Source organism: Nelumbo lutea, chromosome 1 (genome assembly GCF_056320005.1).
Source record: "Nelumbo lutea isolate HS-2025 chromosome 1, American lotus-T2T, whole genome shotgun sequence".
Classification (NCBI taxonomy): domain Eukaryota; kingdom Viridiplantae; phylum Streptophyta; class Magnoliopsida; order Proteales; family Nelumbonaceae; genus Nelumbo; species Nelumbo lutea.
In genome coordinates, this window is record NC_142684.1 from 89,833,880 (window position 1) to 89,858,578 (window position 24,699).

Here is a 24,699-nt window from a genome sequence, read left to right on the forward strand (position 1 = left end):
TCTTCTTGGCTTCTCTCTTTGGGAAAGAGCTGAACTCAACTGAAATAACTATCAAAGTCACAGACTTGTAACTCTAGTGCCTCCCAAAATCTTTCCCCTAAATCTTCCTTTTTGATCTGAGCAAATTCAAGGTGAACCAGCACCCAATCAGAAGAAATTTTTCCAATAGCTGTCACTAATTTCTTCAAACTCCAGCATTTTCTTTCAAAACATCTCCTATTCTTTTCCTTCCATATGCACCAGCAAACCACAAAAGGAATGCAGGAATAGAAGCTTACCCTTCTTACAAGCTCTGAACTTTGGCCACGAAGAAAAGATCTGAGCAGGGGAACCAGGTTCAAGATATCTCAGCCCAAACAATGCAGAAAATAGCTTCCAGATGAAAACAATCACCTTGCACTGAATGAACAGTGGCACACAGATTCCTCTTGCTATCTGCCTAAGTAGCACATGCTAGAAAGACAGAAACCACCATTCTTAAGGTGATACGCAGTGAGTACACTATCCATAAAAATAAGCTAAACTAAAGCTTCCACCCTCGGGGGCACTGGGTTGACCCAAATGCCCACACTCTGATCAAGCTCCAGATAATTCTTGCACAATGCTGAGTAGCAAGATTTAACTGTATATTTCCATTAGAACACTCATTCCACCACAGCTCATCTCTCGAGTGGTCTGTAACCTTAATGCCTTCCAGTTTTTCCAACAAGTAAATACATTCCTCCACCTCTCCTTCTAGCAATGGTCTCCTGCACCTAGGACACCAAACCCTCTAATCCGCATGATGCTCAAAACATTGGTCGATGGTGACCTTATGCTGAAAGAGTCTATACAGCCTTGGGCACCTCCATCAGCTTACCCACCCTACTCCAATCATCTTCAAAAAACCTTATCTTCTCCTCATCTCCAAAGTCCAAATGAGAGACAAGTTCTTAAACTCCTGGTTGAATTTCATAACACCTTTCCAGACACAAACCCCATAAGAAGCCCTGACCTCCCTTGATTTCCAACCAAACCGAACCACTCCACCACCACTCTCCTCCAGAATGAACAACTCTCCCTCTCTGAGCCAAACCTCCACAGCCACTTCCCAAGAAGAGATTTATTAAAAAATCTCACTCTTCTAATTCCCAAATCCCCACCCCTCTTTTGATCAACATACTTCATCCCTTTTCACCAAGTGAAGTTTCTTGGCACAATGGTACCCCCTCCTCCCACTCCTTCCCAAAGAAAATCCTTTTGAAGTTTTTCCATTCTTTTTGCTATCTCAGCTGGAACCTTTAGAAGAGAGAAATAGTATGCTGGAAGATTTGACAATCTAATCCTAATGAGAGTAATTCTCCCTCCCAAAGACAGATATCTTGCTTTCCACCCATCCAATCTTTTTTCTAACCTCTCAACAATAGGTTTCCAGATAGTAGAAGAGGACTTTGCCCCCACTATAAAACCCATTTCACCAGTTTACTTGCTCAAGTGCATTGGCATAACATGGATTCCAATTGATGGGGTCCTTTTCCCATTGTTGATTATGCTACTAGTCCCAGTGCGGCAATACATACTCTCTAAATTTTTCAAAGGAGTCCATCTTCAAGACTTAGATGCAGCAGCTAATACAATGTTGTCATTCAAGATTTTTGCCTGGTTACAGTTTGCGTTTGCAACTAGTGCTTTTTTTATGTGCATCTGATATAGTGCTAACTGCTATTCATTTTTTGACAACCTATATAACCTTGGACAAGCATCACATAGTTTCCCAAGAAGAGTTTTCTGTCGGCGTTCCGTATGATGGGAAGTTTCACTCAGGCGGGGAAGTGGCGAATGGAGCTAGCTATAGAGTCAAAGAAATTCCTATTCGAGCACGGGCAGACAAAGGGCAAGTCGTACTTGAAGATCAGGGAAGGAAATAGGGCAACGATTATTCTACCAGAGGAAGCTTGCAGTTGGCTGTAAGGTTTTGTTGATGTAGTAGTCAATACTATCAAGGAAGAAGGTTGGAAAAACTCAGCAAGTTGCGGTGGTAGAAGATACGATGCAGTACTAAGGAAAAATGAGAGGGGCTGGTTCTTCACAGTAACAGAGTATTTTGGCATCAACAAGAAGCAGATGATTTGTGTGCCGGAGGGGCCAAGGGAGCAAGGTTGGAGCTCCTTTGCTAGGAACCTTCAAGCTTTCCTAGTGAAGGTTGAGAGGAAGGGCGAAGAGCCTAATGGAAGCCCAATGGTTTGTAACTCCACCTCCCTCTGTTTACCAGCGTTGAGTAAGAAGCAGACCGCGCTCTGTCAAGAGGTCTTAGTAAACTCTGCAACTGTTCTTCAGAAGATAACTCTCGATGAAGAAGGAAGCAACTGGGAGCACAGAATGGTGTTAAAGGCAGATAAGGTGGTAAGGGATTGGACAAAAGTACTTAACGCAGTGGCAGAGAGATTGGGTGTTGATGGCAATGCTGTTCTTTTGCCGTTTTCTGAGAAGAGAGCAATCCTTGACATGGGTGGTGAGAAGTTGAGTTTCAACACGGTAAGAACTGAGGATGGGCTGATACAGATTCAAAACTGGGTCCCAATCTGCAATGAAGTCGATCCAGAAGAAGGCGGTTTCTCCATTAAACTGTTAGGACTTCCCTTCAACCTCTGGAATGAATCGATTCTGGGAAAAATCACAAGAGCTTTAGGTGGTGTTTTGCTGGAACAAAACCAGAGGAACCTGCGAGCTATGGAGATCAAGGTCGCAGGCATAAAGCCATAGAACGTGCCTCGCTCGTTGGAAATCCTCTCTGGTGGCGCCTGGTACAAGATTTGGCTTGCTTCTGAAGCTGAAGCATCGCTTTGGGGAAGACGAACAGAGGTAGGGGATGATGGTGAAGTGGCAGGGTGGAGGACACGTGGCAAGCTAGGGATGGAGAAGCGGAAGTTCGGCAGTGTGAAAAGGGAAGAGGAACAGTCGCAGGAGGTTAATCAGTCCCGAAATGCTCTATTTAAGGCAATAAATTCAAATATTTTTTAATTAAAGACTTTTATTAATGGTGGTCCTTCCTTTGCTGACGTGGCCAGGAGAGGAGCCGGCCCGGTCAGCCTCAACCGAGTGGCTCTATCTGAACCGGCTGGAAGTAGGGGTGGCCCAGCCTTTAGACCTTTGAAGACTTTAAGTGAGCCACGTGATAGTTTAAGGTGTCACGTGGGTCGGGTTAAGGAGAGGGAGATGGTAGACAAGACTTACTGTCTATCATCTTCCAAATCAGGTGTGTCTGAAACGAACCAGGTTCAGGGGCGGCAAACAGAAGCTGGAACTAAGTCTCTGAGCTGGATCTCTCGGCGGGATGTCGACGAACAGCTCTCTCTTGCAGTAGATCGCCCAAATCCGCGATGCCTGAGGGACAAAACAGAAGAAAGGGAGGAGGATGATAAGGGTTGGTTAAGGTATAGTTCCGAAAGTGAAAATGAGGAGAGTTCAGAAGAAATTTCAAGCAAAGGGAGTTTGGAAGACGATGAACTCCAAGGAGATCAAAACAGGGAGACTCTAAATCTGATGGGTCTCTTTCTTGGAGATTGGGAGTGCGCACAAGTGGAGTCTGGGGCGGATCGGAAGGAAAAGTCAGTGTTAGCCAACAACGCAGGTCAAACCGACGGGGGGCAATTCCAATGTCCACAAGGGGATAAGCCTTCACCAAGTCTTGGGGCCAGGCAAGAAACCAAGATGGTGGCAGATCGTGTTAATCCAAAACTGAACGGGGATACACCTCCGAGAGGTAAACATTCGGATTCCCTCCCCAATTCAGAGTTTGAAGCCCATAGTCAGAAGACCACAAGAAGTTTTCAGGGGCTGTTGGAAGGGGAGATGAGGGTGGAGGGAACTTGCAGGGATAAAAGAATTTGGGGAATCATTGACAGTATAATGGGAGCAATTGAAATAAATGAATTATGGAGGAAGGCTACAACTGGGACAGAATCGGATTATAGTGGGGAGGCTGAGGATAGAGTTGAGGAGATGGCTAGGAGTGGAGAGCACAAAGATATTAAAAGAGGGGAGGCTGGTAAGGAGGACTCAATAGCAGAATTTGTTGGCAAGCTAGGTGTAAACTTAAGAACCCAAATGACCTAAAAGCCTTTCTAAAAAAAAAAAGGAGAGTAAGATTAAAAGAAGAAAACTGAGTGAAGTTGAGAGGTTAAGAAGAGATATTGAGGTGGATAAGAAGTTTGGGGTTCCAGGGGAGAGAAGGAAAGGGATTAATAAATCTCGGGTGAACTGGGGCTGAAGCCTAAATTTGAAATGCGGATCCTAAGCTGGAATGTAAGGGGGATGGGTAGTGCGAGGAAGAGAGCAACTATCAAATAGGTGATTAAGAAGTTTGACCCGGATGTGGTGTTAATTCAAGAATCTAAGAGATCTGATTTTGACAGTAGATGGGCAAGAGGTGTGTGGAGATCAAGGGGGATAAGGTGGGCAACTGCTCCATCATGGGGAGCTTCAGGTGGGATTGTAACTTTGTGGAAAGATGATGTGGTTGTAGGGATCAAGGAATTAATAGGAAATCACTCAGTATCTGTGAAATCCAGGCAGGTGGCAGATGATTTTGATTGGGTCTTAACAAATGTATATGGCCCCAACGACTACAGACAGAGAAAGAAACTATGGGAAGAGTTGAGTGATATTAGGGGCCTCTATGTGGTGAGGTTCAAAGAGGAAACTAATAATCCCAGTCAGAGGGTGACTACAAGCATGAGGAATTTCAATCAGTTGTGGACACCTTTGAACTTAAAGAAATCCCTTTTCTAAATCACAATTTCACCTAGTCCAACCTACAATATAGGCCGTTGTGCTCCAAGCTAGATAGATTCCTGTTTTCAACAGACTGGGAAGAGCATTGAAGGAATCTAACTTCTAGGGCATTCCCTAGACTTACCTCAGACCACTGGCCCATAGTGACGTGTAAGGAGGAATTAAGAGGAAATGGACCTACCCCCTTTAGGTTTGAGAACATGTGACTGGCTCATCCGGGATTCATTGAGAAAATCAGAGACTGGTGGGAGCAATGTAATCTATCAATAGAGTGGGAGAGTATGAAATTCCAGAAGAAGCTTCAATTTCTAAAATCCAAGATAAAGGAGTGGAACCGGATTGAGTTTGGAAGATTGGAGGAGAGAAAGCAAACTTTGCTGGAACAATTAGAGGACTTGGATTTGAAGGAAGTAAGGGGTCCCTTTGGAGAGGAAGACAGAGAGTTGAGGTGGAGTGTGAGGAGGCAGATGGAAGACCTTTGCCTCGAGAGGAAATAAGTTGGAGGCAGAAATCTAGGTGCAAATGGTTAAAGGAGGGGGACAGAAACACGAGGTTTTTCATTCTTTGGCAAATAGCAGAAGAAGGAAGAACTTCATTCCAAAATTGAAAATCGAAGGTGAAGTGATTTCCCAGCAAGCAGAAATAGCAGAGGCCTTTGTAAATCATTTTAAATCTATTTTCAGAAGGAAGAACTTCATTCCAAAATTGAAAATCGAAGGTGATGTGATTTCCCAGCAAGCAGAAATAGCAGAGGCCTTTGCAAATCATTTTAAATCTATTTTCAGAAGGCTAGTAAATGTGAGGGTTTGGTTGGAAGGGCTGGATTGGCCTACTCTAAGTGTAGTGGATAGGGAGAGGTTAAAGAAGGTTTTTGATATATAAGAGATCAAGGAGGTAGTGTTTATGATGGATAGGAAAAAAGCTCCAGGCCCAAGTGGATTCACAATGGCTTTTTATCAGGATTGTTGGGATATTGTAAAGCAGGATATTATGCGGGTCTTTGAGGAATTTCATAGGAGGGGAATTTCATAGGATATTATGCAGATGGATTCACAATTTCATAGGATATTATGTTGGGATATTGTGAAGCAGGATATTATGAGGGTTTGGCTTAAACTCCACTTTTATTGCTTTGATCCCGAAGAAGAAAGAGGCTTCACACCTAAGGATTTTAAACCTATCAGTTTGGTGCATAGTTTGTGTAAGATAATTGCAAAAGTGTTGTCTCTAAGAATAAAGAAAGTTCTTCCTTCTATTATTGCACCCAATCAAGGAGCGTTTGTGAAGGGGAGGCAGATCACTGATCAAATCTTGATTGCAAATGAGAGTTTGGAAAGTTTCAAGAAGTCCAAGAAGAAGGGTGTGGTCTGCAAACTAGATTTAGAGAAGGCCTATGACCTTGTTGATTGGTCTTTCCTAGTGCAGGTGATGAGGAGTTTTGGGTTTGGAAACATATGGTGTAAATGGATTTGGGGTTGTGCTAAGAGCTGCCACTATTCAATCTTGGTGAATGGAGCTGTAAGGGATTTCTTTCCTGCCTCAAGGGGAATAAGACAAGGAGACCCACTTTCCCCCTTCCCATTCACTCTGGTTGTAGATGTTTTGGGCAGACTGATTCATAGAGCTGACGCAAGGAACTTAGTAAAAGGGTGGAGAATAGGAAGGGAGCAAGTAACACTAACACACTTACAGTTCGCAGATGACACAATTCTTTTCTGTGAAGGTGGGGACATAAATTGGATAGGGAACCTAAAATTGGCCATACAATTATCTAAGCAGATGTCCAGTCTAAAAGTGAACTTTGATAAGAGTTGTTTGGTGGGAGTGAATTTGGAGGAGAGAGAGGTAAGTGAATCTGTGGGGTTATTAGGGTGTGCAATTTCATATTGGCCATTGACCTATTTGGGTCTCCCCTTAGGAAATAATCCCATGAAAGACAGATTCTAGAACCCGGTTCTAGAAAGACTTGAGAAAAGGCTTGCCTCATGGAGGAAAAATTATCTTTCTCTAGGGGGGAGAATCACTTTAATTAGGTCTACCCTAGCTACCTTCCTGTTTACTTTCTGTCGGTGTTTAAGATTCCCACAAAGGTCTCAAGTAGAGTGGAAAAGTTAATGAGGGATTTCTTGTGGAAACCAGGAGAGGAGAAGAAAGACCATAGGGTGAGTTGGGAGGTGGTAACTAGAAGCAAGCAGTTAGGACGGCTTGGGATTGGGAATATCAAGAAAAGAAACATGGCATTGTTGGGGAAATGGTTATGGAGGTTTCCAGTGGAAAGGGACAAACTCTAGACGAAGATTGTGACTAGTATACATGGGCTGGAAGACAATGACTGGGATCCAGGAACCTTGGCAAGGACTATAGCTGCTTCTCCTTGGAAAGCCATTCATGATCTGCTTCAGGTTTTTTCCCCTTGGATAAGGTATGATATGAACTTTGGTAATCTCGTAAAATTCTGGGAGCAGCCTTGGGTTGGGAACTCATCTCTAATGGACCAATTTCCCTCCTTATATGTGTTGTCAGACCTGAAGAATGAACCCATTTCTTTTTTCTTAGTTCCTTCTGATTCTAATTCTGGTTTTGAATGGAATCTAGGGTTGAGGAGAACAATAAGGGATACGGATTTAGGTTGTTTGTTGTCTCTACTAGCCACCCTTGAAAATGTTTTCTTGGACCCGAGTAAGGATGACTCCAGAATTTGGACCCCACCCTCTAATGGTTCCTTCTCCTGTGCGTCGTTTTTTGAGACCTTGGTCCATCCTCCTACTCCCTCTGGCCTTTCCTTCCCTGTTAATGAGATTTGGAGTAAACCCATTCCTCCTCGGGTTTGTAGTTTTTGCTGGGAAACTTTCCTGGAAAGAATAAACACAACCAACTTGCTTCAAAGAAAGAGACCTAATTCTTGCTTACTTCCCAATAGGTGTGTTCTTTGTAAAGCTAATGGGGAAACGGCTTACCACCTTATGGTTACTTGTCCGGTTACTAAGACTATTTGGGAATGGGCTTCATCCTTGTTTGGATGCACTTGGAATCCCCCCGAGAGTTTGCAAAGCTTGTTCTCTCCCTCGTTCTCTAGATGGCCTAAGAAAAGAGGGAAGATCATGTGGAGAAGCATTAGAGCAGCTGTGTGCTGGTCCGTATGGGAAGAGAGGAACTCTAGACTTTTTTCAGACAAGGAAAGATCTATGGAGAATTTAACTGAATTGATACACTTAAGGGTCAGTCATTGGCTGAAATCTTTGGAGCTTTTTTTAGAGTTCTCCATGACTGGTCTTTTGAGAAAGTGGAAAGAAGTTGCTACTTCAGCTCAGTGCAAAAGGACCTCTAGACCTTCTTGGTCCCCCCTTCCTTCAGGATTCATGAAACTGAATTTTGATGGTTGTAGTTTAAGGAATCCTGGGCCTTCTGGGATTGGGGGAGTTTTCAGAAATGAGGCTGGGACTATTTTTGCTATGTTCTCTGGCCCTATTGGTGAGGGTGACTCTCTTAGGGCAGAGATTTTAGCAGCTTTGGAAGGAATCAAAAGAAAAAGAGAATTAAACATTCGGTGCCTGATCATTGAAGGGGACTCAGAGGTGGTAATTAGGTGGTTGAAGGAAGACAGCAATGGTTTGTGGAGCTACAGAAATGAAAAGAAAATTTTGAAATGGCTGAGTAGGGATATTGAGGTGAAGTACAGCTGGGTGAAGAAAGTGCTAATTCCATGGCTGATGGATTAGCCAAGCAAGGGGTGCTTAAGGATTCTTTGTTTTGGGCCACTTTTTAGCTTTCCTTCTTGTTCTCTATTGTGGGGGAGTTAAGATATTTTACCTCCCCTCTCTTGCACTCAAAGTTTCACAATTTTTATAATCTAATAAAATATTCTGTTATTGATCAAAAAAAAAAAAAAACATTTCACCAATCTTGCAGTTGAAGGCATTTACACAATCTGTTAACACCTCCCTACTCACTTCACTCACTCTAATTAAAATACTCTTAGACAAATTCACCTTCAAACCAGTTAACAGCTCAAAATTAGCTAACACAGCCCTCAATTCAGAATTTGATCCACTAAAGCACCAAGGAAAATAAGTGTATCATCTGTGTATTGCAGATGAGAGATGCAAGGGCCATCTGAGAAGTCTTCAAATAAATCCAACTGAACTCTTGATGGAAGCAAATTCAACACTTCCATCATTAAGACAGCCCAAAATAAATCGATCCTTTCCACCCCTTTGCATCTCTTTTGACCCAATTACAAGACACCTCTACTCCTTGCAGATTTGCAGCAATTTAACAGCTTTTCTCTTCTCATGGGTCCCTTTTTCTAAAGCCAACTAATTACAAGCTTCGAATCACCTTCTATTACCAACTTCCTGATATTCAGCTCTTTAGCCTTTTGGATCCCTTCCATAACAGCCATAATTTCAGCTCTTAACAAATCCCCTTCACCAATTGGGCCTGAGAATAGTGCAATTATATTTCCTTCTTCATTCTTGAAAACTCCTCCAATGCCAAAAGGACCGGGATTGCCTTCATTGCAACCATCAAAATTAAGTTTAGTGAAACCACTAGAGGGTGGGGACCACAAAGGCCTACCCACCTCATTAACTGGAGCAGAATCAGCCACCTCCCTCCACTTTCTCATCACCTCAATGCCACAAACATCTCTAGAAGTATCCAATGACATAACACAATGGACTACCTTGATGGTGATAGCTTCGATGACCGCTTCTGTACTTCTTGTTTTTTTCATGGAAGAGTCTTTGATTCCTCTCCTCCCAGATTCTCCAACACACCACTACCCTTGTGCATCTCCAAAGTATTCTTCCCCTCTTCTTTGACCAACTTAGGAAATTAGAACCGAATAGGCTTTGTACAGGGTTCCACCTACACCCAAACAAAGAAAAGAACCATTCCCAAATTGAAGAAGAAAAAGGGCAAGAAATTAAAAAGTGATAGCAATTATCACCATTAACTTTGCAAAAGGAGCACCAGTGAGGGGAAAGACACCAACTAGGTCTTTTTCTTTGTAGTAACTCACAAGTATTAATTCTTTTCAAATACATTTCCCAACACAAACCGCCTAGCCTGAGAGGATTAGGTTTATACCAAATCTCTTTGGATAGTAAGAAAGACCCTTGGCTTTCACTCGGTTGAATAAAGGCTGAAAAAAAGGGAACCACAAGAGAAGGTACCTGAGGGTGATGGGATCCAGATTCTCCTATCCCTCTTACCACCTTCCAAAAACACCCCTTCCAAATTTTGTAGGAGGTTAATGACTGTTCATTTCATAATCATGTATCCCACTTCTGAAACCCAAAAGGCAAGAAATAGGTTCCTCCCTACGGTTGGAAATGTTATAAAGGAAAGGGAATTGTGTTCTTAGTGATTCACAACCCACCCAAACATTCTCCCAAAATTTAACATGGTTTCCAACTCCTGGGCTATACCTGATGTGTGGTAAAAAAAAAGGGGTAGAATATCCTAGATGGACTTCTATGGCGAAGCCCTTGTAGCCCTAGCTGAAATTCCAGAATCCCAACCATCTGCCACAAGACCATGAATGCTGACTATTACCCTTGCCCACAACTTGTCTCTCTCCATCAGTAATCCCCACAACCATTTCCTTAGAAGAGCCATGTCCCTTTTTTGTATGTTCCCTAGCCCTAATCCACCATATTTCTTACTTCTGCAAACCAACTCCTAGTTTACTTTGTGATCCTTCATTTCCTCCCCTAGTTCCCACAAAAAATCCCTTATCAACTTCTATATAATTCTACTTACGCCAATCGGAATTCTAAACACTGACAAGTAGTAAATCGGTAAGTTGCAAAGTAGATTTGATTAACATGATTCTTCCTCCAAGGGATAAATACTTGCTATTCCACAAAGACCACCTCTTAGTAATTCGTCTACCATAGGATCCCAAAACCTACTTTTTTTTGGATCATCCCCTAAAGGTAAACCCAAATAAGTCATAGGACACTTGGAGACAATACACCCCAAAATTTCTACACTTTCTAAAATCTCCCTTTCCTCCATATCCACTCCTACCAAGCAACTCTTCTCCGAGTTAGTCTTCAAGTTGGACATTTTTTCAAATGTCCGCACCACCAATCTTAAGTTCCTCACTTGGCTAATTTCACCCTTTTCACAAAATAAAATAGTATCAACGGCAAACTGTAGGTGAGTAACTAAAACTTGTTCTCTTCTCACTCTCCAATCTTTATTAAATTTCTTGAAACTGCCTTTTCGGTAAGTCTCCCAAACACATCAGCAATCAGTGTGAAAAGGAAAGGGGAGAGCGGGTCCCCTTGCCTAATTCCCCCAAGGGCTAGAAAATGATGTACCACTGTCCCATTAATCAGTATTGAGTAATGACAGGTCTTAACGCAACCCAAAATCTATCTACACGTCACTGAAACCAAGCTCACCATAACATCCTTCAAAAAACCCCAATTCACTAAATCATATGCCTTCTCCAGATCCAGTTTACAAACAAACCCTTCCCTACCATTTCTCTTCAAATCCTCCACACTTTCATTAGCAATCAGAATCTAATCAATTATTTTCCTCTCCTTAACAAAAGCCCCTTGATTTTGTTAAGGATTTTGTGAGGTAATGGAGGGGAGAACAATTCTAATCCTTCGAGACAGCACCTTAGCAATGATCTTGTAGAGGCTATGTACCAAGCTAATTGGTCTAAAATCCTTAGGATGCAATGTCTCCGCTTTCTTTGGTATCAAAGTAATAAAGGTTGAGTCTAGACCTAGATTAATCACACCCCTATCAAAAAAATTTAGGACTATGTGTGTTATTCCTGTCCATAGAGAAAATTGTATCCATTATTTCTTCACTATCAAATCTTCTTTCCAACCATCCTTGAGAATTCTCTAGAAGCTTAGGCCACTCCAATCCATTAATTTGAATTCAATCATTCAGAGGCTTCTTAAAAATTGATCTGAAAATGTTCCACAAAAGCTTGAGCAATCTCATTCTGTTGGCTAACACTCACCCCATTAACCTCCAACTTTGACACTAAGTTCTTCTTTCTCCTCCCATTTTCTGGTGCATGAAAAAAATTTAGTGTTCCTGTCACCCTCCTTAATCCACTTGCTCCTTGACTTTTGTCTCCAACTGATCACCTCTTTCAATAATAATTCCTCTAGTTCCTTCCTCAACCTCCATCTTTCATTTCTATCACTTTCCTCTAGCAAACTAGTCACTTCCTTTCCATCTAACATTGGTTTGGGAAACAAATGGTTGCTTTTGCTCCTTAATACTGCCAAACTGTTTGTAAATTCCACTCTTAAGTTTTTCCTTTAAGCTCCTTCAACTTCCATTGAAACCTCATACCTTCCCAATGTACCCCTGGATTGCTCTCCTACCACCATATTTTAACTCTCTCACTGAAACCATCAGTATGTAACCACATATTCTCAAATCTGAACAGGGTTGAACCTCTACCCTCCAAATTTTCCTCAGAAATGGATATTGGCCAATGATATGAAGTTATTCTTGGCAAGGCTCTAAACACTAGACCTCTCCATTGCTCTTCTCAATCAACTGTGAATAAAAAATCTGTCCAGTTTAGAGCAAACTGAGTTGGCTTATAGGTTGCACCAGGTAAAGTTATTATGAGTCAAATGAAGTTCTTTCAGCCCGAAAGCATCAATAACCTGATTAAACTTTCCCACGCTTAAACTAATCTTCGGACTCTGATTGTTAGTCTCTTCCAAGAATTGTATCACGTTGAAATTCCACAGTCCCCTAATATCTTCCAATTCCTCCTGAAGTTATTCTTTTCCTATACCCATTTGGCCCATATACATTTGTCAACACCCACTCAAATCCATCTGAAATCTGCTTAAACGTAACCGAAACTGAAATTCCCAATCAGCTCCTCCATTCCAGTTACAATCTCAATATTCCACATAGTCAAGATACCACCTAAGCCTCTAACATTCCAGCTTACTATCCTCATTCCTAACCTCTTTAGTCAACCCAATCCCGAACCTCGCCTACTTGTTCCCCCTTACCCTTCCCTTTCTTTCACTGATTCTTTCACTAAACTCATTATCCCCTTCTACATCTTTTCTCAATCTCTCCACTTCGCTCAATTTTCTTTTCCTCCATTATTTTTCTTTAAATACACCTTCATATCATTAGGCTTTTGTACTTCACACCCCAACTTTTCCACAAACTCCGTCACTAGATCATTCTGCCCATCCCCATCTCCATCTTCTCCCCCCCCCCTTTCATTCTCGCCTCCTAAATTGGTCTCATGTTCATTATACCTAAACCTACCCTCTTCTACTTCACAGTAATTCCCTTCCTGTAATTCTTTCTCCTCAACTCCTCAAAAAATTCCTTGATCATCTCCCAAATTTTCCTACCCCCACCTTGTGCTTTGAAAAATTTTGAGGAAACTCCATTTAAGAGGACCGAGAAGGAAACCAAGGATAACATCCAGCTTCTCCATCTCTCCCCAAAACCCATAAGGCTTTGAACCTCCTTCAAAAAACCCCACTCTCCTTATAATATTTGTATTATTTGGAAGAGAATAACTTATTTGTATTCTTGTATTTTCAGTAATCACTTTATTATGTAAGACCATTGATTTGATCTATTAAGCAACTGGAAAAAAAATAAGAATAGTTTTCATACAAGGAAAGAAATTGCAACTACTATGTAGATTAGCCATGTTTTTCCTAACCAAGCACTTTTCTTAATGGACTCAATGTTTTAAAAGTGCAAGGTGCAAGGCGAGGCATGAGCCTTTTTGAAGCAATGCGCAAAAATACAAAAAAGCCAAAAAATGAGAAAAATGTTAGGAAATTCTAAAAATAAGCCAAAAATTCAATTAAATGCAAAAAAAAATAAAAGTATATATTAAACATAAAATTAATAAAAGATATAAACTTCAATTTTAAAATAAATGTTTTAAAAAAACATATTATCTAAAATTAAGATACATAAGCATAACATGTAAAGCGTATTCAAATGAAAATTTAAAAATAAAATCAAACATATAAAACATTTTCAAGCATATAAAACCCACAATCTCTTCTTTTCCTCAATTGCATTACTTCAAGTAACTAATGTGATGTAAAACATATTGCATTCCTGATTCTATGAACCGCCTTTCTACCAAACCCCTTGAGGCAAGCCCAAACAAGTTCATGTTAGAATCTTAAATTCTTAATCTTACACAAAAAATAATGACTTTATAATTTTAATTACCTTTGTTAGAATAATGTTGAAATAACTTAGTTGCAGATGTTAGGGCCTGTTTGGATAATTAAAGTGTTTTTTATTTCGTTTTTTCTTTCTGTTAAGTCTGTTATTGTACTCAGGAGCACAAGGGTCCTTTCCCTTGTTATTTGTGCCGCCCTATATATATTAAAATAAAGGCTGGCGCTGCCAGCACTGTTACATTGCAAAACCCTTCTTTCTTCCCTCCTCTCTTCTCTTCTCTTCTTCTCCTCTTCTCTTCTCTTCTCTTCTCTTCCTCTTATTTTTGGCCGGCCACACTGTCAAGATGGTAGCAGAGCAGGAATACTAATTAAAGAGAGCAGATCGATCAACCCAGAGAACAGATCGAACAGACTAGCAAAACCTGAGCGGAACAGAAATCTGATTCTGGACTAAAAAATAGCTACAATTGGTACAGTTCTCCCTGTTTTTCTCTCATTTACCTTCCTTGGTCACGTGCCGAGTGAAAACCTTATGAGTCTGGGCGGCTGAATGCTGTCGAACCTATGTAACCCCTGTTTTTTGGATTGTGTGATCCTGTTCATGTGTTAAGACAACTGTAGGTCAAGGATGACCTATCTTCTCAATGGTTTGAGTTGACTTTAAGTAAGAAGGATCTCTCCTGCTGATTAGTGGCTGTTAGACATTCTGGAATTCTGGTAGGTTGAGACTGTTAAAACTATACAGGTCTGAAATTTGCCGAATATTACCTCTGTTTTGTCCGGAATTTGGTACTGTTTGTGCTCAACCTGGTTGTTAAACCCAAGCGTGTGGGTGTGAACTGTGTGGAGCATTGTTTTGTGGAGTAAGGAGGGGTCCTAAGTCCGGTGTTTGGGACTGATTAACTGCTTGAACATGTCGACTGAGAATTCTGCTACTTCAAAGATTTCAGGGAGCCACAATGGAGTAAGTGGGGGAATGGATACGAGCTTTCCCATGGCTGTTATTCCCTTTGATGGTCTGAATTACCTTGAGTGGTCTAGGGGAATAAAACTCTACATCACTGCTAGGGGGAAAATAGGATACATCAATGGGAGAGTGAAGGAACCGAAGTATGGAAGTGCTGAGCATGAAAGGTGGAACCAAGAGAACAGTATGGTGATGTCTTGGCTCTTGGTTTCAATGCTGCCACAAGTAAGGAAGACTTTTATGTAGGCTGAAACTGCTTGTAAGATATAGGAACAAGCGAAGTCCACCTATTCAGAGCAGAGACACTATGCCAAGATATATCAACTACAAGCTGAATCATCTACTTGCAAGCAAGGGGAGAGGAGTCTCTCGACATACTATTCCGATTTGACATCAATATGGAAAGAACTTGATCACTATCAGAATGTGAATTGGAAGTGTGATGAAGATGCAAAGGCCTATAAGTCACTTGTATCACAACAACGGGTGTTTGCCTTCCTCCTAGGGCTGAATCCGTCATATGAGTCCATCAGGGTGCAGATCTTGGGTAGTAAAGACTTGCCATCAATCCAGGAGGTGTATGCCTTGGTGCAGTCAGAAGAAAGAAGAAGAAGTGTGATGAATGGTGTAGAAGGGGAGTCAATTGCCCTAGTTGTTCGGAGAAATTCAAATACAAATGTCGAAGGTGGCTTTAAAAGGGGTGACACTCAGAATAAATCAAATGATAAGAGTAAGCTTTGGTGCACTCACTGCCAGAGGACACGACACACGAAAGATACATGTTGGGGTCTCCATGGAAAACCTAAATAGGCACAGGATTTGGGTAAGAAGTCAGCACCTGATCAGGGCAAGAAACCAGGCCGGCAGAATCAAAAAAGGTATAACTCGGCTAATATGGCATCGATAGAGACTAGTTCTTCCGTGAACATTTGGAATTGTATGGTAGGACTCTCCACCAGATGGATTTTGGGCCTACTCCTACCTTGTTTGCGTCTACATCAGGTAATGCCACAACCTTCCATGTGTCATCTCATACTACTGATTCTCCTTGGATTATTGACTCTAGAGCCTCAAATCACATGACCGGTAAGTCAAATTTGTTTCAGACATATAACCTTCTCTCTGGGAGAGATAAGGTAAGATTGACTGATGGTTCTTTTTCTACCATAGCTGGCCGAGGCACCATACCTCTCCCACTTGGCCTTACTCTTCCTAATGTACTGCACATTCCGAAATTACCTATTAATTTGATGTTCATTAGTAGTCTTACTCACTCTTTGAACTGCTCAGTCACTTTTTCCCCGTCTTCATGTGTGTTTTAGGATTTGACCTCAGGGAAGACGATTGGTAGAGGAAGCATGGTGGATGGTCTCTACGTGTTGGAGAATAATGCTGGTCTAGTGGCGACAGAGTCTAAGAGTTCGTCAAGTGAGAGTCAGGCCTATTTATGGCATAATCGTTTAGGTCACATTTCTTTTGAGTCGTTAAAAGTTATGTTCCCAAAGTTGTTTGAGTCCTTGTCAGTGAATCAGTTACAGTGTCAAACTTGTCAGTTGAGTAAGCATCGTAGAAGTTCTTTACCTTTGCGAAATAAAAGATCTGAATTTCCATTTCATATTGTTTATTCTGATGTTTGGGGCCCTGTTACTCTACCTACTGTGGCTGGCTATATAAGTATTTTGTTACTTTGATTGATGATTATTCTAGATACACTTGGGTTTACCCTATGCGATCTCGAGATGAAGTGTCACAAATTGTGAAAGATTTTCAACGCATGGTGTTCACTCAGTTTCAAACGGAAATCCATATCTTCCAGTCGAACAATACAAAGGAATATTTCCAAAGTGATCTCACGAAGTTCTTTGCTTCTAGTGGGTCACTTCAGCGAAGCTCTTGTGCCAGGACACCCCAACAAAATGGTGTGGCTGAACAGAAAAACCATCACCTTCTCGAAGTTGCTCGTGGCTTGCTGATTCATATGAATGTGTCAAAACAGTTCTGGATGGATGCAGTCTTGTGTGTGACATATATCATCAATCGCATGCCCTCTCGGCTACTAGAGTATAAGGCCCCACATCAGCTCTTGTTCCCTACAGCCCCGCTGTCCACCATTCTGATGCGTGTTTTTGGGTCTCGTTGCTTTGTCCATAACCTGTCCCCTACTCGTGGTAAGCTTGATCCTCGGGCTATTCCTTGTGTTTTTCTTGGTTACCCTTTATCTCAAAAGGGGTATCGTTGCTATGATCCCATTGCCCGCAAGTACTATGTTTCCATTGATGTCTCATTCTTTGAGAGTCAACCGTTTTCCTCGGTTTCTCCTCAGAGGGAGAGCAGGGTTGAGGAGAAACAGGCGACGACTCAAAATCAACTACCTCCTTTACCCGATCCTCCTCCATTCTGGGTTTTTCATTGTCGCCATAAGAGCCAACAGAGTTCAAGAGCCGTGGAGCCAGACACTATGCAACCAACATCATCGGATTCACCGGAGGCAGATCCGTCTCATCAACCAGGTACACTTGCTCCCATTGATAATATCTGCTCCTTTAAATGTTGATTCCCCTGTCACCAATGATCTTAATATTTCTATTACTAAGAGAAAGGGTGTTAGATCTTATACCACTAATCATCCTATCTCTAATTTTGTGTCCTATGAGCATGTTTCGCCTTCGTACCGTGCCTTTCTCTCTTCTATGAATAGTGTCCCCGTTCCTAAAACTGTGGCAGAAGCTTTGTCAAAACCTGAATGAACAGATGCAATACAGGAAGAAATTGATGCTTTACACAAAAACGGTACTTGGTAATTGGTAGACCTTCCTGAAGGGAAGGAACCAATGGGGTGCAAGTGGGTGTTCACAGTAAAACACAAGGCTGATGGAACTGTTGAAAGGTACAAGGCTAGACTGGTACCAAGAGGCTTCACACAGGTATATGGAGTGGACTATGCAGAGACTTTTGCTCCGGTGGCCAAGATGAACTCTATCCGGATTCTCCTTTCCTTGGTAGCAAATCTTGACTGGGATCTTCACCAATTGGACATCAAGAATGCCTTCCGTGCCAAAGGCAGTGAATAAAAGGTGTGCAGGTTAAAAAAATCCCTATATGGGTTGAAACAATCACTTCAGGCTTGGTTTAGTAAGTTCCATTTAACAATCCAACAGATGGGATTCAAACAATGCCAGTCAGATCATACTCTGTTTGTGAAAAGAGGTGAAGGTAAAATTGCAGCTCTTATTGTGCATGTGGATGACATAGTTATCACAGGAGATTGGGAGGTTGAAATCCAAAGACTAAAAAAATTCTTAGCCACTAAATTTGAGGTGAAGGATCTAGGCCCCTTACAATACTTTCTTGGAATTGAAGTTGCCCGCTCTCACAAGGGCATCTTTATTTCCCAACGGAAGTATGTACTAGATCTACTAGAAGTTACAGGCAAGTTGGGGGTAAAACCATTTGATTCACCGATTGAACCTAATCACCATCTAGGAGACAGTCAAGGAGAGTTTTTGAAAGATGTAAAGATGTTCCAGAGACTCGTGGGGAGACTTTTGTATTTGTCTATGACCAGGCCTGATATTGCCTATGCAATGGGTGTCCTTAGTCAATTCATGCACAACCCTAGGACAACTCACGTTGAAGCTGCAGAGAGGATTTTGAGATATCTCAAGAAGTTTCCTGGAGCTGGTTTGTTGTTCCAAAAACACAGTCGCTTAAAAGTGGAAGTATATACTGATGCAGATTGGGCAGGAGTAGTCAATGACCGAAAGTCTACCAGTGGGTATTGTGCTTTTGTAAGAGGAAACCTTGTCACATGGAGAAGCAAAAAACAAAGTGTGGTGGCTAGATCTAGTGCTGAAGTAGAGTATAGAGCGAGGGCTCATGGGGTTGCGGAAATCATGTGGATAAGAAATCTATTAGGTGAACTGGGTTTCGTAGTAAGCAATCCTATGTCACTCTACTGTGACAATAAAACTGCCATCAATATTGCTGCTAATCCAGTTTTGCATGACAGGATGAAACACATTGAAGTGGACAAGCATTTTATTAGAGAGAAACTTGAACGTGGAGAAGTGTGTACACCATATGTCAGCTCAGAAGAATAACTTGCAGATATCTTCACCAAAGGTCTTCATCATGTGCGGCACAAAGATTTGTGTGACAAGTTGGGCATGATTGACATCTATGCTCCAACTTGTGGGGGAGTGTTAGAATAATGTTAAAATAACTTAGTTGCAGATGTTAGGGCCTGTTTGGCTAATTAAAGTGTTTTTTTATTTCGTTTTTTCTTTCTGTTATGTATGTTATTGTACTCGGGGGCACAAGGGTCTTTTCCCTTGTTATTTCTGCCGCCCTATATATATTAAAATAAAGGTTGGCGCCGCCAGCACTGTTACATTGCAAAACCCTTCTTTCTTCCCACCTCTCTTCTCTTTTCTTCTTCTCCTCTTCTCTTCTCTTCTCTTCCTCTTATTTCTGGCTGGCCACACTATCAAGAACCTTTTAAGAATATATTTTATAAGGATGAATGAATGAACATTAGCAAATAGGGGGTTCTCAAAGCTTCAATGAGCGAGCAAAGCGAGCGAATTTTTAAAAATTTAAAAAGCATAAAATGTTAAAAAAGGCACACGTCTGGGCTGAGGCACAAGGAGCATTAGGCGTTCACCTACACTAAAGCACAAGGCACATCAGGCGTGCGCCTTTTGAAAGTGTTGCGCCTAGGACTTAGGCAAGATGCATACCCTAAAATGTGCCTCGCCTATGCGCCTAGGTGCACCTTTTAAATCACTGAATGGACTTGGCATATGTTTGTGAGTTTGTGATAGAATAAAATATATAGAACAATACTTTAAAATAATGAAAAGTTTCTAAAAAGCAAGCCAACTCATATTCCATATAGATCAGCAAACCAATATGACTAATTTTTTCATCATTCAACTTTATATAATAAGATCTTTAATTATTGTGCAAGCATTATAATTCTCAATAATTGCAATGTCCTATACTCCTATATTTCCTACTTCAAAATTCCCCCTTCTCTTTTTGAGACCCTAGTGTGTTTTGATGCTTACTCTATCATTTACTTTTTTTAGTTTATTCTTGATTTCCAATACTTATTTCCACTGTTTCCGTATTTAAAATACCCCTTCTAACTTCCACTGTAATCTTTGAGCAAAAAAAGTTCTACTATAATCCTCTAAGACAATTCCACTTCCATTAGGAGCCTGGTTTAAAGTATTGATACGATACTCCCAATACTGGACATATCGTATTTGTAACCATGGCCACGGATACAACATATGCCATGGCTGGGTACATATCCCATGAGTCGTGCGTGTTGTGTCAATATGCCTCTATATTGGGCCATACACCAATACAGCCCAATATGCACGAATACAAAAGCATATCGATAGCGAGTTTGACAAAACTGTATATTGACCACTTTTGGATTGTTTTTTATCTACAATAAAAATTGAACTTTTTTTTATAATTTATAATAAAAATTATAACAATTGAACATTTTTTTATAATTATAATGTTCAATTTTTATTTTATAATAAAAATTGAACATTATAATTTTCAAAACTGAAATAAATAATTTAAGATTTAACTTTCCCCAAAATTTTATAATAAAAATTATAGATTGAACATTTTTTATAATTATAATGTTCAATTTTTATTTTACAATAAAAATTGAACATTATAATTTTCAAAACTGAAATAAATAATTTAAGAATTAACTTTCCCCAAAAATTTAATAAGAACTAAAAGTTATGAAGATAATTTATTTTATCTATCTTAAATGATTTATCTATTTTATTTTACATATAAACTATCTGTTAAAATGAAAACATATTTATAATTATAAAAACTGAAAATTGAAAATTAATAAAATTTGAAATAATAAAAATAAAAATTGAAAATTATAATTATAAGAATTGAAAATTATAATTATAAGAATTGAAAATTATAATTATAAAAACTGAAATAAATAATTTAAGATATAATTTTCCCCAAAAAATAATACAACTTGAAAATTATAAAAACAATTTATTTTATCTATCTTAAATGAGTTATATGTTTTATTTTACAATTATATGTTAAAAATGAAGACAGATTTGTTATTTGAAAAAATAGGGTATTATTTATATAAAAAATACTAAATAAATAAAATTTCCCAAAATTTTAATAAAAATTCAAAATTATAAGTGATAATTATTGTATGATGTGTACATGTTTTAGAGTCCTGGTATTGTTGATTGCAATGTTTCTCTTCATATAACCTATTAAAGTGTGCATTTGTCATGTGTTTTTACCCTATTCACAGATAATTCAGTTCTGGATTTAGTATTTTTTTTTATGAATGGTTCTGGATTTAGTGTTATTAATGTATTTATGTGATTTATATGCATTTCCTGGTATATCCAAGTGTTTTGCTATGTTTTGTCACATCTATGCATTTCAAAAGTGTATCAGTATCAGTATCCGTATCTGAGTTGTCCGATACGATACGCGATATTGATACTTTGATCCTTCATCAGGAGAAGAGAAGTTTGCAAGCAAACCCAAGTTCGAAAATTTGATTGGTCAAATAAGGATAACCAATAGACTGACCTGGAAGGACATGTCAAAGACATTCTTGTCCTGCCAGCATTCCCTGGGACAGGACCCATGTCAAGAACCTCAGCACGCCTATGAGATAAAGCTTCCATGACAAGCCCCACATGCTCTTCATTCACCTGAAATGTGTGCAACGAATGGAATTCTAAAATACAGACCAAAAAATGAATAAAAAAATAAGTATCCAATTCTTGCAACCATAGTTAGCAGGTGCCTAGGCGACACCTTGGTGATAAGGTGTTCTCTGAGGGTTGCCTTGCCCAAACACCTACATATTATATGTAAGACACCACACAATATTTTTATATTTTCATTTCATGTTATTAATAACAAGGTTCAAAGTATCAATATGTATCGGGTGTGTCTTATCGCATTGGAAAGGTTCTGATACACTTGTTTAAAGGTGATTTCAGGAACCCACTAATTTTATTTATTCAATAATATAAAAATAGTTATAAAAACGAAACTTTGAAAAAAACTAAGAATAAATAAAAAGCACATGGTTTTAAAGCACCGATACACCCCTATCAATACTCAAAAGTGTATCAATACTTTGAACCATGATTAATAGTAGTACAATAGATATTATTAGACTAAACTATTCTTATACTAGTTTTTTTATTATTTTCTTATTTGTTTGAGTTCAATCGACACAGAAGACAGTAATATAGTCTTGAATCCTTTAGGAGTTCAAAACCTGAATTGATAGGTAAGAAATAACTTGAATATTTTATCTATTGTACTACTATTATGATTTTGAAGAGTAAAGAATAAATTCCATTCAAAAGGAAATAGAATTGCAAGCTAATGGGTGTCAAGATGACAAACCGAAAGAGCAAATCAAGATGAAAAAGATTCACATTACAAGCTTGAAATTCAAGAATATCCCAAAAGCTTTCCACCAGATCTGAACTGCTAACTTGCTCAAATTCTGGAAGAAACAAAACCCAGTCTGTTACAAGCTTTTCCAACTGAAGCAACTATTACCTCAGTGCACTTTGACTTGTTCTCAAACAACCTTTTATCCCTTTAATTCCATATTGTCCAACATACTGCAAAGGGAATGCAGCTCCAAATGATTCTAGCTTTCTTACTCCCTTTGAATCTTGGCCAAGAGGAAAAAATTTCTGCTGGTGAAGTAGGCTGGAAGACCCAAACACCATATAAGAATGAGTAGAATTCCAGATGAAATTTTCCACTTTGCAAGAAAACAATAAGTGATAAACAATCTCGTCCAAATTACACAAGTAAAATTTATTAGCCATACTAAAGCCTCTGTTCTTCAAATGGTCTGTAGTTAGGATGCTGTCCAAAGCTACCAGTATGCAAACACTTCCACTTGTGGGGGAACCAGATTCCCCCACACACTTCCTTGCTAGCTGCCATATCATCTCTAATCGAATCCAAGTAATAGGACTTCACCAAGAACTTTCCACCCCTGCATTCCTTCACCACAGTCCTTCCTTGGAAGATGTTGAGATTCTGGACTGTTTTAGTCTATCCAGCAGCATGATACACTCTTCCACTTCTTGATCCAACAAAGGCCTTCTGAATTTAGGGCACCAAACCACCTGCTCACCTCTTAGCTCATAGCATTGCTCAATCTTAATTTGTTGTTCAGCCAAACCTGTACAGCCTTGGACATGGATCACACAGTTTCCTAACTCGGTTCTATTCATCCTCCCAAAATCTCACTCTTGCTCCATCGCCCACATTGAATCTAACCAAGCCTTTTAAACTCCTAGTTGAACTTCATAATACCTTTCCAAACACTCACCCCGTAAGAGCTTGACACCTCTCTCAGTTCCCACCCAAACCTCACCACCCCATATTTCCCTACCACCACTCTCCTCCATAAGGACTAAACCTCCAAAGCCATTTACACGAGAACTTTATTGAAAGTTTTTATTCTTCTAAACCCCAGCCTCCCATTTTCCTTTGGCCTGCATACCTTTTTCCCACTTAACTAAATGAAACTTCTTAGTTCCCCTTGCCCCTTCCCAAAGAAAGTCCCTCTGAATCTTCTCTATCTTGCTGGCCACTTCTGTTGGAGCTTTCAATAATGAAAGATAATAAGTAGGTAAGATTGACAGCACACTCCTAATAAGAGTAATTTTACCTCCCAGTGAGGTACTTTTGCCTTCCACCTTTCCAGCCTCTTCTCAGCTCTCTACAAGAGGCCTCCAAATGCTAACTGAGGCTGATTTGGCACCAACCAGGAGAACCAAATAGGGGAAAGGTAGCTCCCCAATCTGACACTCCAAGGCTGCTGTAAGCTGTTCCATAACTTTTCTAATCCCCCAAATTCCAATCATGAGACTTCTTGCCAAATTCACTTTCATCCCCGACAACATCTCAAAGTTAGCCAAAAAGATGAGTGTATTATTGGCATACTGTAAAAGAGAGATAATATGGTCCATCTATCCCCACTTTAAAGCCTTCAACCTAGCCCAACTGAATCCCCTGTTCATAAGCACATTCAGCACCTTCATAACCAGTACAAACAACAAAGAGAGGATTGGATCCCCTTGTCTCAGCCCTCTAGAAGCTTGGAACACACAAGAACAATCAATAGGATTTATGTTGATTTTCTATCTTTTGATATGGGGCTCATACTTGTTTCATGAGGATAAGGGTAATTATTAGTTAAAGATCACTACTTATTACTATGAAACCTAGAGAACTACCCTATTATATTTTTTTTATTTTACCGCCTGGGAGACTAGGCAACATGGCACACCCCTATTGCCTATCTTCACCTTGGTGCCTTGAAAACTATGTTTGCAGTTTCATGGTTAGATATAGTACCTCAATTGTCACTTCTTCCAATGGTTCAAGCTTCTCACCATTCTCAGTTTTATACCTGAAAAAGCAGTGGAAATTTTATTCATTTAAGCTGTAAATGGAAATCTACCTAACATTAGAGATCAAATGATGAAACAAAATTAGATATCTAAAGGCACATTTAAATTTAAGTGTTAAGATATTGTAAACATCTTAAAGATGGAAACTTTAAATATTTAACCATAACCCATGGTGCTTTGCTAAATCATACAAGAAAATGCAAAACAGATAGTATAAAAAATATAATGTTAAATCTCAAAGAATTGGAAACCTTGACAAGATCTGCAATGGTCAGTTCATATGTCAAAGATAAGATAA

General features: G+C 39.9%; 1 protein-coding gene across 1 annotated transcript in view; it reads right to left on the reverse strand.

Annotated features, from left to right (window-relative positions):
- EMB2785 (elongation factor family protein) overlaps nucleotides 1-24,699 on the reverse strand; it is a 75,118-nt gene that overhangs the window by 24,982 nt on the left and 25,437 nt on the right. The window contains exons 11-12 of the mRNA XM_088965970.1: nucleotides 24,346-24,400; nucleotides 21,532-21,656 (exon numbers count right to left, since the gene is read on the reverse strand). Of these exons, the coding sequence (XP_088822096.1) occupies nucleotides 21,532-21,656; nucleotides 24,346-24,400 (180 nt within the window). The remainder of the gene's footprint in view (nucleotides 1-21,531; nucleotides 21,657-24,345; nucleotides 24,401-24,699) is intronic.